Raw genomic sequence first — 21,152 nt, 5'->3', positions numbered from 1 at the left:
TAAGTGCTCAGTATTGATATTTTTGGAATAAATAAGTACAGTTGTATGAAATTAAAATATGCAAAGTAAATTAAGTGATGATCAAGAGACCTAATGTACATCACAAATTGAACTTTTATACTCATAAATACAAATCTATACTGCACGCACACATATACTTTATATAAAGTTTTAAAAAGTAGATCTTTTCAATTTTATATTTGCTATTGAATTGGTTGCTTTCCTGGGAAGCTGAAATATTAAAGTTTCTTTAAAAAATAGCTTAATTTCAAAGCTACTATATTTGTTACTTTAAATCTATTTACTAAAACTCTCTTTAGAATTTGCAGGGTTTTTTTTTTTTTTTTTGTCTTCTTCCAACCATCCATGACTTATATTTTATAATTCTTATACATTTTAAGTAGATAAATTATTCTATCACTCTTCAAAAATGCTGTTACTATAGAAATTTAGCTCAATATTTTAAAAAATGATATCACAAAAATGGGTTTAAAAATAACACCCTCAACAAAAATAAAATGATCAGCTTTGTGATTCTATGACAAAAGAAAAAAAATTAAATCAACAAACAAAAATAATTTTTAACATACGTAGAAAAACGATATCCAAGAGGCTAAGAACTCTGATTTTGAAATTCAACATTTTCAAAAACAACTTTCCTAGCTAGTTTGTGATGTATTCATTTTAAAAAATCAAGGAAAATATTAAGAACCCTTTATGCGGGATCCCTGGGTGGCGCAGTGGTTTGGCGCCTGCCTTTGGCTCAGGGCGCGATCCTGGAGATCCGGGATCGAATCCCATATCGGGCTCTCGGTGCATGGAGCCTGCTTCTCCCTCTGCCTGTGTCTCTGCCTCTCTCTCTCTCTCTGTGAATATCATAAATAAATAAATTAAAAAAAAAAAAAAAAAAGAACCCTTTATGCTTCTATCTGTAACGCAGCAAATCATTAAGAAAACAGTTTAGTTTGGTTACAAGATTCTTTATTTTGTAAACTATACAGAAACAGTAAAAAAGAAAATGCATTGTACTTTAAATATTACATAAAGTCAACATTAAAGTTTTTTTTTTTTAGTGTGTATAAATCAAATTGAAATAATTCACCATTTTCACTTTCAATGAATTGTTACTGGGAGAAAAGTTGACCCACTGTTTAAATTATGATACCAATGTGTAACATCCAACAGGTTTTTCCATTTGTATTATGGGCACAAAACCATAGGTCTGATATACTTAAAAGTGATGGTTTGCCAAAATGTCTACACAATTAATTAACATGCTAACTTAAATACAGCAATTAAAGTAATTTTTGTTACAGTTAAATCTTAAATGCTACTCTACACAATAATCATAAACAAGTCCACATGGCAATTATGTAACAATAGAAAAAAAGAAAGAAACATATTCCATTTTCTTCATTCCAGCAGCAGTACCTTTACTGGTATTAATTTGTTAATTAGGTGTGCTTAAATATTGCCTAATATCCTATATTGGTATGCATGCTAAAACCTTTCTATTTCTATTTTGCAAGGCACCATACAATACGGTCTCTAAGTTGCGACACTAGTAATAAAAATGTCATAATTCTAGGATTAAATGTAAATTTTTTATCTAAAATAAGAAATAAAATGAGAATTAAGATTCTTAAATTTGACATTGAGGCAAATGACAAACGTTTTGTGAAAATGTGGTTCAAATGAATCTCTCCTTTTGTCTTCCTACTTTAAATTCTGTACCCTAAATTGCTGGTCAGAAAGATAAACCTAGAAAGGTAAATCAATCATGCTGTTTTAAGAAATTAAAAAAAAAAAATCTACATGAGAATGCTATCCGAATTAAAATAAAAAAAATTAGAAAGACAACTAAGTTTGTAACTTTCAGAATCCATGGTTTTCTATACTTGCCATTTTGTAAACTACCCTAGCATATCCAGAATAATGTCATCATCGGAAACATCACTATTAATGTAAACACGATGGAGGACTCTACCCTTGTCCTTGTGTTTCTTACCCTGGGGCATCCCCTCACTCACCGTAGGCTTGGGAAGATGCTACTTTGGAATAGCAGTTAAGGTCACGCTTATTCTTATAAAATCCTTGGGACTCAGGACACCAATAAGTTGTTGTAAATTCAACTTAGAATCTCTCTCAGAAAAATAACGTATAGGACCTCAAGCACTGGTTCTTGTTTTGTTTGTGGGAAATTTATATAGTTTGTTCTTATGGAAATTTGTTTGTATCAGTAGCTCTTCCTAACTTTCCTTTTGCCTGGCTAGGCTCCCTATGCATTTCCTTTTCCTCTAAGGCATATAAAAACTCAAAGTAAATGATTCTCATTTAAACGTAAAGTTCTATGACATTACTTGCAGTATTTGAAATAATTATACAAAATATATGTGAGTTTTAGAATCATTTTGTTTGGGGGAAAGGTCATTCTCAATAGGTTATCACTTTGTAAGTAATAGAAAGGCAGACTTTGTCAATCTCTGCTCTCATCAATCAGATGTATCCATCATGGTCATCACCATCATCATCATCATCATCCCCTTCATCTTCATCATCATCTTCAATTTCATCTTCATCATTCATAATATCATCTTCATCATCTTCGTCATCAGTCCATTCATGGAAATCTCCACTTGCAAAATCTCCAGAGATCTCAAAATCGATAGCTTAGGGAAAAAGTAAGCATTAATGTTATTTGATTGAGCGGTGAGAGAATTTCTGAGGGATGTAAAAATCTTAATAAAAACTAAGCAAATTAATAAAATAAATCTTTGTGGCTTAAGCCACTAAATTTATGGAGATTTATTACAATAGCAATAGAAAAGTAACATAGCTAAGTCAGTACTTTAAAAAAAAATATTTAGAAATATCTCCATTACTATTTATGGAGGCCATAATGCACATGAAGCTCATTGTATTTATTTTTCCAACTCCTTTAATGTTAGTGCGTACTTATCTTCTACCCTTTCCAATATTTTAGTCTTATAATTTTCTGGTAGCTAGTTAAAACAAATCCTGCTAACGTAATCCAATGTTTATAAATTGATTTCACAAGACCGCACGTTGAAGTCCACATCTCATGTAAGGACAATGTCATTTCTATCCTCCAACATCAGGTTTCTTCTTAGTAATTTCAACATTCTGAGAAAACACAGAAGTTGTGTTCTCAAAACAATTTCCCTGTTCACTCATTGAATTCATCTCCATGTGACTTTTATCTACAACATAAAAAAAATTAGAATTCTTTATCCATCACTGGCGTACTGATATTTGATGTAATTAGTAAGGCAGCCATTTTAAACTATGTATTACAAAGACGTGTTCTTTACATGTGAAAGCTATGTTAGGCATGTGCTGAATACTACTTAATCCTACTTAAATCTCGTAACACTGGTTAGAAAACCAAAACCAAGCTATTAAAAATGTCACGGAAGAAATAAATGCAGAACTGGCGTTTAAGCACTAGATGAGATCACCTTTATATGGTTTACCATTTATATTGTTTAAACAGTCACAGTCTATCAGTTTAAAAATTGCATAGAAGAGGGGCTCTTGGGTGGCTCAGTCGGTTAAGCCTCTGCCATCTGCTCAGGTCATGACCTTGGGGTCCTGAGACCCTGGGATCCTGGGATCCTGGGATCTAGCCCTGTGTTGGCCTACCTGCTCAGTGGGGCGTCTGCTTCTTCCTCTCCCTCTGCTCCTCCCCACCCTGCTTGTGCTCTGTCTCTCAAATAAATTAATCAGGGGATCCCCGGGTGGCTCAGCAGTTTAGTGCCTGCCTTCAGCCCAGGGCATGATCCTGGAGACCCAGGATCGAGTCCCACATCAGGCTCTCTGCATGGAGCCTGCTTCTCTGCCTCTGCCTGTGTCTCTGCCTCTCTCTCTCCCTGTCTCTCATGAATAAATAAATCTTTAAGAAATAAAAATTAAAAATAAATCAAAAAAATCTTAAAAAAAACTGCATAAAAAAGACACTAAACATTATCTAGGACCCCCTAGATAGGACCCAGTAGTGGTGTCTCAGCAGTTGAGCATCTGCCTCCAGCCCTGGGTGTGATGTCAGGATCTAGGATCCAGGATCGAGTCCCACATTGGGCTCCCTGCACGGAGCCTGCTTCTCCCTCTGCCTGTGTGTCTGTCTCTCTCTGTGTCTCTCATGAATAAATAAATAAAATCTTAAAAAATATATATGAAAATTATCTAAAATACAAGTGCTTTATTTTTATTTTTCCTCATGTATGTTAGTTGAGACAGAGTCCATTAATCCTTACTACATATGTGTGTGCATGAGCACGAGTGTGCATATTGTATTTGTGTGTGTGCTAAATGGCTTTTGTCACGAAAACCACCATCGAACAAATACAAATACTCGCTTGAAATTTCCATCCCGAAAAAAGTATTTTATGAAATAAAAAAGACACCACATTTAAAGCTTTAAAATACAAGTATGTGATGCTCAATTGAACTGCAATATTATTTGTTAGGTCTGTATATAAAGATCATGTTCATAAAAAGAATTAAAATATTAATTATAATTACCTTCCTAACATTTAAACTGTATTTTCCCACCCAGACATAAAGCCATATGCCCAGATAGCTGCAATTTATGGACTTTTACTTTAAAAAGCTCAGCTTTTCTCCTGTGAGTGAGCCTACCTACTCCGGAAGTCAATTTCTCCAAAGGTATAGGGACCTTTGGAGGGTCCCCTGGCCCGGACTAGAGAGCATCAGGGCCTGCCTCATGTGCGAGGTGAGAGGAGAGCAAGGGCCACTCAAAACCCTTCCTGCATCTGCAGGAGTGAAAAGGGCCCACCTTAAAGTGCCTGAGCTAGGCCATTCCATTTATTGTTGATGCTGGTTTTTCATGGGCCAGAAGTGACTCCTTTTTGTCACTGCCTCCCCACCACCCCCATGTATCCTATGTTCTTAGGGAGGAGTATGTCCTCATTAAATGCTTGAACCAATGAATGAGATTCTCTAGAACCTTCCCTGTGCTTTGAGAAATCATTAAACAGATCACCCTTCCTACCGCAGTCTGCAACACCGCTTGTCCTCGACCCCATGACTTCATTTCCGTATCTGTCGACACACCAGCACTGCCCCAGGCTGCCGTGGCACTGCGTTGGTTTGTAGTAACCATCTTCATCGCACAGGGGGACGTACTGGCCTGGGAGGGGGCACATGCACACATGATAAATAAGCTGGGCTCCTTTCCATGGTCGCTGAGTAAGCGTGAATTCACCCACACATACACACGTGGCCTTCCCACTCCAGGTTGTGAACGAGTGATTCATGTTGAACACAATAGGTAAGTCACTGCTGTCATGGAGCAGGCCATTGGGTTCCTTTGGTTAAGCAAATCTGCCATTTCTCTTTCTCATTCTGCAGGGGGTACTGTTCTTGGAGGTGTAATGCAGAATCAGAACCCGGTCAATGCCGCGTGTATCAAATCATCCAGGCCGCTCGGACACCTGACCCCATACTGTCATCGCTGCCAACTTTCTATTTTCATTTCCCCAAATTTTCATTCATGTATTCCAAGCTCTTTCCATTCACCTCAGGCTATTTTCCCAAAATTCAATATTGCTTCATCTCTGCATTTATCTTTTTCTCATCTGGAATCTCTCCTCCTTCCCTCCTTCTTACATTATAAGACTTGACATAAATATGACCCGGAATAGGAAGGCTTCTCTTAAGCTGGAGGATTTCTGATACACTTCTTAGGTCCTGTGTGTGTGTGTGTGTGTGTGTGTGTGTGTGTGCTTTATTATTGCTCCTTTCACCACTACACGGTGATGATATCCTCTATGTTGGGAATTTTGGGTTCCCTTAGTTTTGATTGTTATATTAGCAACTCTTAAAGTAAGTCTAGTGGGAAAGACAGACATCGGGATGCCTGGGTGACTCAGCGATTAAGCGTCTGCCTTCGGCCCAGGTCATGACCCCAGGGTCCTGGGATCGAGTCCCACGTCGGGCTCCCTGTGTGGAGCCTGCTCCTCCCACTGCCTGTGTCTCTGTCTCTCTCCCTCTGTGTCTCATGAATAAATAAATAAAATCTTTAAAAAAAAGACATTTATTTTCACATCTCTAAAATCTAACAGTACCTGGCACATTGCTAATAATAAATGTTTAATTCATAATTTAGAAGTGAATTCATTTTCTTCAATGTTTATATCAACACGACAATGTATGGTTTAGGAGAGTAAAAAATTTTGTCTTTCTTGACCATTTTTTTTCCTCTCAGTGACCAGACACTATAGTTATCTAGTGAAAGAAAAATAAAACCTGCAAAATAAATTGATAAAATATGAAATTATCTCAACCCATTTCACCTCATAACCATATGGAATCCTAAGTTTATCTCTTTAAAAAGTTTCAAAATTCTGATATATAAATAATTAGTTTTAAAATTTGTAAATCATTTGAAAGGTTTGGCCTTTCAATGAAATAAGATAGAATATGACCAATACAGAAAGCTTGAGAACGCCTTCTGTGGATGTAAGGGCAGCAAAAGTTAAAACAATATCAACATTCTTATCTTTACCTCTAAAAAAGTGAACACAATTTGAATATATTTGATATGAAACTGTTATGATGCAGAGTTAAGGTGACCATTTAATTTATCCTTTATGGCAGTATCCTTTGAAAATGAAAGCAAGTATCATTAAAGATCCTACCAGAACTACCGACATCAACCAAGACTGACTCCGCAAAGGGGGACAGGTGGCACTTTACTTCTATATAACAACTGGTTAATTTTCAGATAAGTGTCGTTATCCTGCCGAAATTAAAATAAATATTTTGGCATTCAGGAGTCTCTAATAATGGCTTCCATGTTTATTATATAAAAAGCATAAAAGTGACTCCTCTCTAATGGCCACTAAATACATTTTCACTTTTTTTAACTTTATCATCAAATCCAGAATTTTGATCCTTGATCAAATCTAAACTATTTTTCAACTGAATTTCATTGGCTTTTCCCATTGTACATGGATGAGCTTTACTTGGTGGAAACAAAGCCACCTGTGCATGGATGTATTACGTCCCTTTGGGGCTGTGTTAGGGTATGCATTTTGTAACAGAGATGAATAAACACGACTCATTGTAGATCCTACATTGGTAATTCCTCACATCTAAAAATGCTTTATTACAAAACAATTAGCCCTTTCATTTTGAACTACGGATTTTTCAAGTAATATAAAAAGCCCCTCTAAACACACAACGTTGTGATGATAAAGGAAGCATGTCATAACACTTCAGCGAGAGCCAGACATTATAGAATTATGTGCCATTAAATACTCAAGGGCATTCATATATATGGGGAAACAACAAAACAAAAAACACCATGTATGTGGTATTCTGCATTGGATCTAAAATAGAAAAAAAGATATCAGTGGAAAAACTGGCGAAATCCAAATAAAGTGTAAGTCTTAACAATAGAAATAGAGCAATGTTAATTTCCCAGAATTAACATTCTTAGAATGAAAGACAACGGCTATTTGATACATGGTAGGTGGGTACTTCGGAGGAGGCCGAGGAAAGGATGTATGTATGCAAAGTACGTATGCAAACTAATCTTCATAAAATTTCTTTAAAATTATTTGAAAAATATTTTATTTGAAAATTGTATGTTTAGAAGAATGAACAAAATAATTATACATAATAGCTTAATAATCTCTTGGTTACTCTAACATTTTAAGGCTTTGAGTGAAATTTGTTGTCTATCAACTAGTATATACATTTACTTGCTAAAAGTAAATTAGTAAAAAGTAAAAAAAAAAACAAAACAAAACATTGAGTCTATTCAAACTTCCCTGATGTACTGAGGACATGCTCACCCATCTCTCTCTCTCTCTCTCTCTCTCTCTCTATATATATATATATATATATATATATATATATATATATATAAATGCTATTATTCTTGAATTGTTAACAATAGAATTAGAATTAAAGTTTCTGCTGATACTTTAACTTTAGCACTGTTTAAAATCTCTTTTTCACTTAATAACTTTCAAAATGAACATTATATTAGGGTAATAAAACAGACATAATATCTTTCAATAGGTAAGATAATAAAAGTAAGTTTAATGGCCTTCAAAAACTTCATAAATTTTGTTACTGAAATTTAGTGTAGTCTATCTTTGTTGGATTAATATTGATTTTATGTTGCTGTTTCCCTGGGGTTATTTATGTAAGCAATAAAGGCTTCAGAAGAATGATCTATTACTCACCTAGGAGCTTCTTCACCCCTTGCCGCTTCTGAATATTGCTGAGCTCCGTCTGGCAAGGTGGGTCTGCAATGACATTAAAAATGTTACTTCAAGGATTATAATTGAACAAAAAAGGTATGATTTCTATGTTACCAATTTTAAGTTGGTCTTTACCTGGCTTAAAAAGACACATACCACATATCAGTTCCTTTTATGGAGTACCTACCTATAGATACACATATGTGTGTCTTTCTGTGTACACAGAGAAAGAGACAGAGAGAGAGACACTTTCCTAATTACTGATATTAGGTCATCTTGATTTTCTGCAGAGAGATCGAAGTGGATGGGAAAAAAGTAAACAATATGAAATATTTGTATGATGGATAGTGGTTCTTATCATTTACTTTTAAAGGGTCAGTCAACTCAGCAATGTAAATCCAACTGATGGGCTAGTGCCCGAACAATGAACAGATTATGTTTTTCCCTCATTTAAAACAGTCTCTATGATACGGAGAAATAGCTTTATATTAAAAAAAGTAATCTATAAAGAAAGTCAATACTCTTTCAAGTTATATCAGACATACTATTCTCAATTTTGATACTGAATAATGCTGACAAGCTTTGTTCTTTTTAGTTTCATTCAGATACTTCAAGTGTGTATGCAGTGTGGAAATAAGACATAATATACAAAAATTTCCGAAAGGCTATCTTTTAAAAAATAAACTTAAATTTGGAAATAAGCATGCCTTTTTTCAAACTCAATGGCTTAAAGGAGAATATTTTCAGAGAAATATAAAATGCTAAATCGAAACAATATAACTGGCTTGTGTTATCATATATAGAAAATTATATATATTCTTATATAATAAATATATTTTCTAATTTATAATATTCAAACAGCTCAATATATTTTAGTTCATTTTCTAAAAACTTGCTATATAAAAATGCATCATAAATTATTGAAACAACAAACCAATAAACTCGTACCTATTTTCCCATACTACAACTTTGTAGGGAAAAGGCATAGTGTAACCTATTCAAATAATTTAAAAATTATTACACCAATCTTATAATAGTCAGGCATTAAATTTGCATGTAAGTAACAAAGTGTAATGAGGAAATGAGACAGAATATTTAGCATATATTTTATAATTTAATACATATAAGACCAACACATATTTTTCCTTTGGAAATCTGAAATCTGAAGAAAAAGTAATTTTTTTGAAAGAGAGAGAGAGAGACATACTAAGAAACAGACTCTTAACTGCAGAGGACAAACAGCATTACCAGTGGGGAGATGGGTGGAAAGATGGGGAAATAGGACCAGGGGATTAAAGATGAGCACTGGGTAGTGCACAGAATTGTTGAGTCAATCTATTGTACGCCAAACGCTAATATAACACTGTATGTGAACTCTACTGACATTAAAGTAGAAAAAACTTAACTAAAAAAATGACGTTTGGGGAAGAAAAGCAAGTTGCAAAATGGTACAAGCAGTATGACACCCTATCCATATTTTATAATAAACACAACCGTACGAATTATTCATGAAAACATATGTGGTCATGTAAATGTACAAATAGCGGATTGGAAACTAGATTTGATGGTGCCTATGCCTACCCGAGCAGAGTGAGAGAGGAGGCTGGATTGAGGATGGAATGAAAAAGAGACTTCAACTTCATAATGCTTTTAAAATTTTATTTGAAAAAATCCTGATGCTAATATGACAAAATTATTTCTGGGTGATGGGTACATAGTTATATGTTGAATTATTCTTTTTGCACGTTGGATTTTTTTTTAATTTCTAGAAATCAAAAAGAATCTGATCTTTCAAAAGAAGAAAAAGTAATTTCCTTGAAAAGTCTAAATAATTAGCTTATTTTTCTATATCATTTTGAAATTGATCCAATTTATCTCTTTGTTTTACCTAATAATGATGTGGGTCTCTTATACTAAGTTTTAAAGGAATAGGAATCAAGGTATGTATAGCATACAATAGACATTTAAAAATGTACTGCCCTTTAAATATAATATTTAGAACCTAGGGGGAAAAATTGTGCTGAAGTTTCAATATCATATTGAAAGCATCGAAAGCATTTTTTTCCCTAACTGCTCTGAGCTAGTTTTTGCAAAGTAAAACAAGTTACATAACACAGGCTTAGAGAAGAGACATTTAAAAATTTTCTGCCCTTTAAAAATAATATCTAGAACATAGAGGAAAAAAAAATTGTGCTGAAGTTTCAATAGTATATTGAAAGCATTTTTTTCCGAACTGCTATGGGCTAGTTTTTGCAAAGTAAAAGTAATATTTCCATATGTTTGCTATGACATTGCCTGAACATTCAAAAATGTTTGAATCTGACTCCTGGTTAGAAACCTCACGGAATAAACACGCATACAAGACCTACAAGCTGTGTGTAGGTTCTAGGGTTTCAGGAGAAGGGCACCTGGATGGCTCAGCAGGTTAGGCGGCTGCCGCTGGATTTCAGCCCAGGTCATGATCTCAGAGTTGCGGGGTGGAGGCCTGGTTGGTGCCCAGCTCTGCGCTAGGAGAGGGGCCTGCCTACGATTCTCTTCCCCCCTTCCTTCTGCCCCTCGCTCCACTCATGCTTTCTCTCTCTCTCTCTCTCTCAAAAAAGAAAAAAAAATAAGATTTCAAAAGAAATCATGGTAGATTCAGTTGTTTATCTACACATAATATTTGACTTTGAGATATTTTTCCTACTATTTATAAGGCAGCTGTCTGGCCTTGAAGTTAGGTATACTTGGAGTGCTTAATTAAGATTTCAACTATTTAAAATCACTGGCAAAGATATATTATTTATATATTATATATTTATATATTATACATATAACTCTAACATATAGTCAAATATAAATTTAATTTTTTTTATTTATGATAGTCACAGAGAGAGAGAGAGAGAGAGAGGCAGAGACACAGGCAGAGGGAGAAGCAGGCTCCATGCACCGGGAGCCCGACGTGGGATTCGATCCCGGGTCTCCAGGATCGCGCCCTGGGCCAAAGGCAGGCGCCAAACCGCTGCGCCACCCAGGGATCCCCATATAGTCAAATATAGATCACTCCAATTACAACAAAAGAATTTGCTGTTTTATTGAATACATAATAAAGAAAAACATTCTTTTATAAGGTGAAACTCTTGAAAACATGTTTTTAAATAAATGATTATTCTTTTTCATGAAATTGCTTAATAAGCCAATTCTTACTACTATTCTTATTGTCAGTTACCTTAATAGTGGTTTTGTAACATTTTCTAGCATATTAAAGTAATAAACAGAATTGGCCAAATTCTCCTAATCTTTGGGGAAGATGTATAATATTTTTTGCCTGCTCAGGTACCATTCATTAAATTATTTCTACTCTGTATTAAATTATTTCAGAGAAGATCTTCATGTGACCGTAAAGACTTATTTAACACTTTGGGTGAATATTGATTAATAAATGAAAAGTATCTAAAGCAAAATTTTTCTTTGAGGACCTTTAATCAGTTCTGCAAATATTACTGCAAAGTCCAGAAATCTTTCAAGATGAAAGTATTTATTTCTGTGGAAGAAACTTCCAGAATGTTTCATAATATTTTTAAATGTTCATGGATAAACACTAACCATGCCATCACAACATTAAGAGAATAACTGGAATAATATAATTAAAAGACCACATATCTTTTTATAGTGGTTTATCAGGATTTGCTTCCCTATTCTTTAAATGTTTTAAATGTACCCTAGTCACTAAAACTAGCATGCAGCTTTTTAGCAGTAGCAGTTACCTAGTAAACACATATGCAATAGTAAAATCAACAGTGTGCGTGTGTATGTGGGGCGGGGTACGATTTCAAAGTATTTTAATAAGGAAAATCTAACTCTTAAACCTTGTTTAAAGTTATTTATAAGTAGTTAAACTACAAATCCTGCTGTTGACTCAATACCAATCAGTTTATGGATAATCATTTCATCCCTAATTACTAAACTATTCCTAATAAGTGGAAAAGAATCAAGATGGTAAAAGTTCTCACATAAGGTGGTGTTCCAGTTACCTCGCCTCTTCCGGAGCATCAAAATACTCTGCTGGTGAATTTTTACAAAGCTAAGTTATTTTTGAAAGTTTGAACGGCTAAGTCATTTTAAAATCAAATGAGTAAAACTAACTTTATGGTGAATGCGGCGGTTCATTCAGCTCATTTAATAAGATCACAAAATAGAACATTAAAATTCCACAGCATAGTGATTAAAAAAAAACATTTATTTTATACCATGGGCAAAGCAGATAGCAAATTAATTTTAATGATTACTTGTAATATCTATGTTTTCCTATCTCTGTGTGCTTCTTGGTGGTTCATAATGGAAACTATAATGAAGTGCATTAATATGAAATATTAATTGCTATTTTTCATCTTGTTTAGCATGTTTTGTAACCCTAGCAGAGTTATATTGTTTAACATGCTGCTTATTTGCTCTTTTATTAAACACTTTGATGAGAAAAATATCTACTAAGATGAATGGGGTGAAATGCACTTTTTTTTTTTAAATCATGAAGAAAAGATAAAATTTGACATGCAGGTCAACTATCTGCATCAGTCGGTGTCTCGTCTTTTACCTTGCTGTCTCTGGAAGCAGTAGCACCATTCATTGTTAGATATCAAGCTGTCCTTGTATGTGTCACAAGAATTGAAGAATGCCTTGGTGCACTGTTCATTCTTATCAAGGTAAATGCTTCCGAGCTCTGACTGGTCCAGGAGCAGGTCATAGTTTGTATCCAGTCTATTAAACATCCAGCCAAGTGAATCCTTGCAAATTGGCAAAATACTGGTATCAAATCCTAAAGGCAAAGATAGAAAAAATAATTAGCTAAATTTGAAAGTCACAATCAGCAGCAAGCAATACAATGGAACGTAATAGTTGGTTCCTGTAAGAGCACCTACTCAACAATCATAAATAAGGGATGTAGGGATGGTAATACCTACCCTTCAGGATAGTTGTGAGGATTAATTAATAGAAGTCTATTAATGTAAAGCAGCTAGTAGTAATTAGTCATTCATTCAATGGCATTTATTGTAAATATATTAGATATATCTCCATTCTTTCCAGTGTTCAAACGTTTCTTGACAAATAGGAAGTCATAATGGATGTTTTTTTAGGTGTATATAGGTATTTACTGAATAATAAGGTCCTATTAATAAAGAAATGAAATTTATTTTCACTCAGATAAATTTTGCAGGGGATCCCTGGATGGCTCAGTGTTTTAGCATCTGCCTTCAGCCCAGGGTGTGATCCTGGAGTCCCGAGATCAAGTCCCACATCAGGCTGCCTGCATGGAGCCTGCTTCTCCCTCTGCCTGTGTCTCTGCCTCTCTCTCTCTCTCTCTCTCTCTCTCTATATATATATATATATATATATATATATACATATATATATATACTTAAAAATAATCAAATATACAATGAATATATATAGAGTCTATGTCTGCTCATGGACATGATGGATCACATAAATATAAATATTCTCTAGAATAAATAAATAAAATTTTAACAAAAGTGAAATGAACGCATAATACATAATAGAGTCCTTAATGCTCTGTGTCTTCATGGAGCCACAGTGATTGTGGTATTTCACCAGTAACACATATCCAGAGAGTGACCATCATGTAATTTATACAGGTACTCGGTCTTCTGCTTCCCTCGAGGCGATGTTTATAATTACAAATATGCTATAACGGGAGACAGCAAGGTGCACTAGGTATAGCGGGATGACAGCACCGGATTTGCACCCAGGGTATGAACTATCGGAGTGTGGGAGTCTCTGGATAAGCCATAGGCCCCACAAAAGCTCCTTGTCCTAAATAGCGTTAGATGCAATGCCAGTGTTTTCAAGCATAATTTAAAAATTTACGTTAAACTATTCATCTTTGTTAAGTTAAACCACCTTTGACAGGTATTTTGGTAGACCAGTTGCTGTTTTATTTGCTCTTCTCCTACTCATTACAAGTGAAAGTAAAATAATAACTCAGTTAACTGGTGTGAAAAAGAGGATGTGTTTAGAGTTGTGGAGACTTTCTGAAAACTGAATAGTCAAACAATTTAATCCTCAACAGCAGGGGTTGAAGAGTAGGTTGACCATTTACAAATGAAATTCTTACACGTAAACATCCTTGTCAATTTCAACACCTTAATCCTTCGTATTTTTTCAAAATGGGAAGAAAAGTAGCCTTAACCTCTCAAAAGTTTTTGTGGCTTTGCTTTGAGAGCTTACTCTGTAACACAAATGTCAACATAAAATAGGATTTCTGAAAATATAACCTGGAGAGATACTGAATAGATTTTAAACACAATCAGAACTAAGAGTTTACCTTTTATGTTAAAAAGAAATGAAATTCCTACAGAGTGCATGTCTGGTGAATGATCAGTTTGATGAAGTCTAATATTGTGTTAGATCCAGAATGTCGACTTGTATTCAGGTCCTGGCACTACCTCGCTTGGTTAAGTTATTACATCTAGGCTGTGGTGTCCACATCTAGATAATAAGAGGATTTTAAAAACATGATCTCCATGTTACCTTCAAGATCTAAAAATACAGTGAGTTCATGCTATTTGAAAAGTACATTTATACACAAAACCGTGTTATAAGGGTCATTAGAATCATAAGTAACAGAAAAGGAGTAGACATAAAATCATTTTAATATTCTAAATTAAACATATACTTTCAGTATGATTCAGTTTAGTTGACGCTACAAGTATAAGATGAAGTTAATTGGGAAGAAAATTGTTTGCTGTCTTGTCTTGAATTTTTAGAGCAACACAACCCTGAGACTGTGACCTGAGCCAAAATCAAGAGTCAGATGCTTAACGGACTGAGCCACCAGGCGCCCCAAGGAGCTGAATTTTGACAACAACCCAACTCATTATAGAAATGGATCCTAAAAAAAAAAAAAAAAAAAAGAAATGGATCCTCTCCTAGGGCGTCCAGCAAGGCATGTAGCCCTTTATGTAGCCCTGATTTTAGTGCAAGGAGCCCTGTGTTGGACTTTTTGACTTATAGAACTATAAACTAATAAATCTGTATTGCTTAAGCTACTAAATTTTGCAATAATCTGTTATATTCATAACAGAAAACTAACGTAGTTTATGAACTATATATATATTTTGCTGTTGGTTGCCCTAGGGCTTATGGTATACATCACTAACTTACCACCATCTACCTTCAAATAACATTTTACCACTTCACGTAGGTGGTAAGACATTGCCAGAGTATCCGTAAGTCATTTTTCACATTCTCACATATTTTGCTATTAGTGCTACCCATTTTGAGTCTTCCTGTGTTGTAAGCTCCACTGTACATTTTTATAATGTTCGCTCTGAACAATGTATTAGGTTTTCTAAGTGATTAAAAAGTGAGAAAGAAAAAATCTCTATTATTTTAAAGGAAAAAGTGTTCTCCACGCCATGACACTTCTGACACAAAATAGGCGAGTTTTCCACACAAAGCAATCCTCCGATACTCTGTGGATTCCAGTCGGGTGCCGGATAATTTAATTCAGTCTGACATTATCTACTCAGTGAGTGTAGATCCAACATGTTAAGGGCTCCGTCCCACAGAGTGCACCCTCAGGCCAGACCCCAATAGCAAGTAGTGGGTTCCCAGCATATTCATACTTCTGACGACTAGGCTACAGATGAGAGGTTCCCAGGATCCTTTCCTCAGGTTCCATAATTTTTTACGACAGCTCACAGAACGTAGGAAAACACGTTACTTATGTTCACTAGTTTATTATAAAGGAAATTATAAAGAAGACAAATGAAGAGCCAGTTGAAGAGGTACATAGGGTGAAATATGGAAGGGCCACAGGCACGGGAGCTTCTGCTCCCATGGAGCTGGGGGGCACTGTCCTGTCAGCACATGGGTACATGCACCAGCTCTGAAGCTCTCCAAACCCCTCAGCTTAGGGGTGTTTATAGAGGCTTTGTCAAGTAAGCATGATCAGGGGCGCCTGCGTGGCTCAGTTGGTTAAATGCCTGCGTTTGGCTCAGGTCATGATCCCGGGGTCCTTGGATGAAGCCCCGCCTTGGGCTCCCTGCTCCACAGAGTCTGCTTCTCCCTCTCCTGTGCTCCTCCACCCTGCTTGTGCTTCCTCTCTTTCTTTCTCTCTGTGTCAAATAAGTAAATAAAATACTAAAATAAAAAAAGTAGGCATGATCAATTAACTCAGTCTTCAGGCTTTCTTCCTGCCCCAAGATGACAGAGAGCGGACTAAAAGTGCCAAAATTCTAATCAACGACCGGCTTAGTATTTATGGTAAATACTGAAGAACATCATCCTGAGGTTCTCCAGCAGCCCACCAAGTGTCACATTTGAACAAAAGGTGTTCGTATTACCCAGGATGGCCCAAGGGACTTAGGCCCTCTACTTAAGATGCTCCCATCATCCTCATCCCCCAGGAAATCTTACAAGAGTCTAGGAGCTCCGAGTCAGGAACCAGAAGCAGAGCCCAAACCAGATTTCTTCTTGGGTCGCTAGTGTTTACCCCCATGTTAAGTATTTCGGGCTTCCTACATTCCTAAACGTAGATTCAAGTTTCTGAGTGGTATTAACCTTTGTGTCAAGAAATTCCTTTAGCATCTCTCAGCTTTGGATTAATGAAAACTTTTGGGTTTTTTGGCTTAACTTTTGAAAGACACTTCTGCCAGAGACTTTTTTTTTCTTCGAACACTCAAATGTTCTACTGTATTGTGGCCTTCATGGTGCCTGAGGAGAAGTTAGCCAACCTGCTGACCTTTGCTTCTCCAAACATTTTTTTTTTCCTTTTTTTTTCTTTTTTCAGATTGCTTTTAAGATTTGCTTTTCAAGACTGACTTTTAGCAATATACTTATGGCATACTTTGGTTTTCTTTGTTTCTGTTGCCTGATGTTTATTGTATTTTTCAATGTGTAGGTTTAAAATATTAATAAAATTGAGCAAACTTTTAGTTATTATTTCTTCATATAATTTTCTTCTGATCCCTTACATTTTTAGTATCTTTTTGAGACTTAATTACTCCTATGTTAATGCCCTTGACATTATCCCACAGATCACTAAGACAAAGACTTTTTTTTTTTTTTTTTCAGTTTCTGTTTTCTTCTGTGCTTCATTTGGATAGTTTCTATCATATATTTCATATCTATCATATATTTCAGGTCCATGGTTGGTTGGTTGGTTTTTCCCTTTCTTCTTTTCCTGCTCTCTTTAGGTGCTGTCAATCTCACTCAGCATGTTTTTATTTCATTTGTTTTGTGTTTCATCTCTAGACATTCTTTTTTTTTACAATTTTATTTATTCATGAGAGACACAGAGAGAGAGGCAGAGACACAGGCAGAGGGAGAAGCAGGCTCCATGCAGGGAGCCCGACGTGGGACATGATCCCAGGACTCCAGGACCACGCCCTGGGCCGAAGGGAAGCACTCAACCACTGAGCCACCCAGGCGTCCCTCATCTCTAGATATTCTATTTGGATGTTTTATTCATATTCTCTCTTGTAATTGAGATTCCTATTAACCTTTATACTATTGTGCATAATAACGATATTAATAATAGTTATTAAACATTAATAATAAAATATTAAAATAACTCTTATTTTTGCAATCCTTATATACTAATCCCATCCTCATTGTAATTTCTGGATATATTTCCAAGATTATGATTTCTCCACATTATGGACCATATCTTTTGCACTCTTGTCATGCCTGGTAAATTTTAGCTGGATCTTAAAATTGTGAATTTTAAATTATTGGTTGCAGGATTTTGTAGCATTTTTCTAGGTCCAACAGAAAAGTGATTGAAATTGTAGAAGAGAGAGGAAATAGGGTAGAAGAAATATTTCAAGACTTAATGGAGAATTTTCCAAAATCAATGAAATACGTTAAATCACAGAGTTAAGAATCTTAAAGAACTCCAAACAGGGTAAGTACCAGCTAAACAAAGAAAAACAAAAACCTACACATATCAGAATCAAACTGCTCAAGACCAATTAATAAGGAGAAAAACCTTTAAAGCAGCTAGAAGCAAATGCATTTTCCTGTAGGGGAACAAAGGAAAGAGATTGGTGGCAGACTACTAAGCTGAAACAGTACAAGCCAGAGAATCCAGTGGAAAGACCTCTGCATCGTGCTGCAAGAAAAACAGAGCTCGGGACCAAGCATTCTTTACCCAGAGAAAGGATCTTTGACAAAGGAACGAGAAATACCTTCAAACAAATAAAAATGGGAGAAAAATCATTTAAAGCAGATGCAAACTCTAAGAAATCTTAAGAAATAAGTTTTTGAGGTAGAATGCATATGACACTAGGAAGAAATTTGGATTGTTAGAAACCAAGAAACCAAAAAACCCTGAAGAATTCTGATAGTAGCATAGCTGAAGATGCATGTGACATTCATATTTTTTATTTCAAAAGCTTTAAAAGATAATTGAATGTTTATGTTCATTTGTTTTGTTTCTTAGATTCCACATATAAATAAAACCATACAGTATTTGTCTTTCTCTGTCTGAGTTCTATGACTTAGCATAATACCCTCTAGACCCATCTGTGTCATCACAAATGTCAAGATCTCATTCTTCTTAAAATTTGAGCCATATTCCACTGTGTGTACATACCCTACATCTTTATGCTTTCGTCCATCCATGGACACTGAATTGCTTCCAACTCGTAACTGTTGTAAATAATGCCACAGTAAACATAGGAGCACATGTATCTTTTCAAATTAGTGTTTTGTTTTCTATATGTAAATACCCAGCAGTAGAATTACTAGGTCATATGGTGTTTCTGTTTTTAATTTTTTGAGGAGCCTCCATACTGAGAAACAAACAAATAAAAAAAAATTCAGACTCTTAAGTACAGAGAATAAGCTGATGGTTGCCAGAGGAGAGGTGGGTGGGCAGATGGGTGAAATAGATAAAGGGCAGGAAGAAGGACAAATTCCAGTTGTAGAATAAATAAGCCACAGAGATGAACAGGACAACAGAGAGAATATAGTCAATCCTACTGCAATGTTGTATGGTGACAGATGGTGACAGCACTTATCATAGTGAGATCTGAATAATGTACAGAATTTCTGAATCAATATAGTCTTAAAACTAATTTAGTATGATATGTTAATTATACTTCAATAAGAATACATAAAAGACCATGGCGTGTCTAATCTAAAGTTATTAGCAGTAAGTGTTTGTAGCCTACATTAAAGCAAAACATATGTCAAAATAGCACAAAAGATGGGATAAATTGAGAATCATAAGTACTTCTAATATATGTAAAATGGCAAAGTATTATTTGGAGGTAGACTGTGACAAATTAGATTTGTATCTTGTAAATCCAAGTATAACCATTAAAAAACTTTCAAGAGGAGATAAAAACAATAAACCAAAAATAGAAATAAAATGACATCATAAAAAATACTTACTTGGTCCAAAATAAAGCATCTTAAGAAGGAAAAATGGGCAAAGAAGAGATAGAAAAGAGAAAACACCTAGCAAGAAAGTATATTATAATGAAACTATATCATTAATTATGTTAAAAATAAATGATCTAAGCATATCAATTAAAATAAAAAATGTATTAAAATACACACACATATGCACACACACTCTAACTATATATTGTTTTCAAGCAGACCATTTTATTTATTTATTTATTATTATTTTTGTTTGTTTGTTTGTTTTCAAGCAGACCATTTTAAATAAAATGGCATAGGAGGTTGACATTAGTAGGCTGGAAATGTATACCAGGCAAACACTGATGGAAAAAAGCCAGACTGACAATACTAATATTTTAGATTTAAAAATAAGGAATGTTACCACAATAGAAAAAGGCATTACATAATGAATATATATAACAACCTGAAAGTATCTGTATATAAAATTAAATTTCAAATTCATGAGAAAAAAAAAAACCTAACAGAACTGATTGGAGGAATAGACAAGTTCTCAATTTTATCTGGAGACCTCAACACTACTCTGTAAATGATCAATAGAATAGGTAGGGAGAAAAACAGTATGGGTATTAGAAAATCTGAACGACATCATCAACAAGCTTGAAATGATTTATACTGATAAAACACTCCAACAAATAATAGCAAAATACCAATTCCTTTTTAAGTGCATATGAAGCATATTCTGAGCCATAAAACAGATTATAACAAATTTGAAAGAACTAAAATCATACAAAGTACATAAAACATAACAAAATTATAATAGAGATGAATAACAGAAAGAACAAAAAATATAGAGAACTTAGAAAAAACAGACATAAACATGGATTAAATAATATATTTCATTTAATTCAGTTGAGGAAACATGATCTATTGCCAGAATCCTGTCTCACATGAAGGAATTGTGGATAGCTTAAAGATCCAAAATGCAAAAGTATATACATTGGAAGACATCCAGGGCATTGTTTTTTATGAGAGAAATTTCTTTAGGGACCCAAATTAAGAATTCTGAAATCCAAATAGAGAAGAAGTAGTGAGAAAATACTTGCAATACAATAAAGGATTAAAAAATTAGTAAGAGGTGCATAGTAAAAATATTTATGGGGCTGTATAGTGTACATAGTAGTCTCTCATTAGTAACAAGAATTTTTATGTAAATATATATGTTGCATGAGAATAAAGTAAGTTTGGAAAACCAAATATATCAGGCTCCTAACACTTGTTCACCTCATGATGGAAGGAGTGGATTTGGCTGGTGAACGGATGTTAACTCCCTTAATATACCTTCACGGGTCTATTTAAAAAATAGTTATGAATTGTATGTGTATTAAAATGAAAGAAATAGAAAAATGTTATATATGTATTTTTCCTTCATATCTGTGATACCTTAAAATAATTTAACACTCATTAATGTCTCAAAGAAATCATCATAAAATTAATTGCTTTTTTTTTTTTTTTTTATTGGCTAGC

The 21,152-nt window shown here is 34.6% G+C and overlaps 1 protein-coding gene across 3 annotated transcripts in view; it reads right to left on the bottom strand.

Annotated features, from left to right (window-relative positions):
• Positions 1-971: 971 nt before the first annotated feature.
• Positions 972-21,152, bottom strand: part of SPOCK3 (SPARC (osteonectin), cwcv and kazal like domains proteoglycan 3) — a 409,070-nt gene continuing 388,889 nt past the window's right edge. For 2 of the 3 annotated variants that reach the window (XM_055336503.1, XM_055336505.1), the window contains 4 exons: positions 12,829-13,050; positions 8,238-8,300; positions 5,024-5,170; positions 972-2,669 (listed from right to left, as the gene is read on the bottom strand). In XM_055336503.1, the coding sequence (XP_055192478.1) occupies positions 2,497-2,669; positions 5,024-5,170; positions 8,238-8,300; positions 12,829-13,050 (605 nt within the window). In that variant the 3' untranslated portion in view covers positions 972-2,496. The remainder of the gene's footprint in view (positions 2,670-5,023; positions 5,171-8,237; positions 8,301-12,828; positions 13,051-21,152) is intronic. The other variant, XM_055336504.1, reaches the window with a different exon arrangement.

The sequence above is a fragment of the Nyctereutes procyonoides genome, unplaced genomic scaffold (genome assembly GCF_905146905.1).
Source record: "Nyctereutes procyonoides isolate TBG_1078 unplaced genomic scaffold, NYPRO_anot_genome, whole genome shotgun sequence".
Taxonomy (NCBI): domain Eukaryota; kingdom Metazoa; phylum Chordata; class Mammalia; order Carnivora; family Canidae; genus Nyctereutes; species Nyctereutes procyonoides.
Note: the sequence above shows the minus strand (reverse complement) of the source record. Positions and strands in the feature narration are given on the sequence as shown.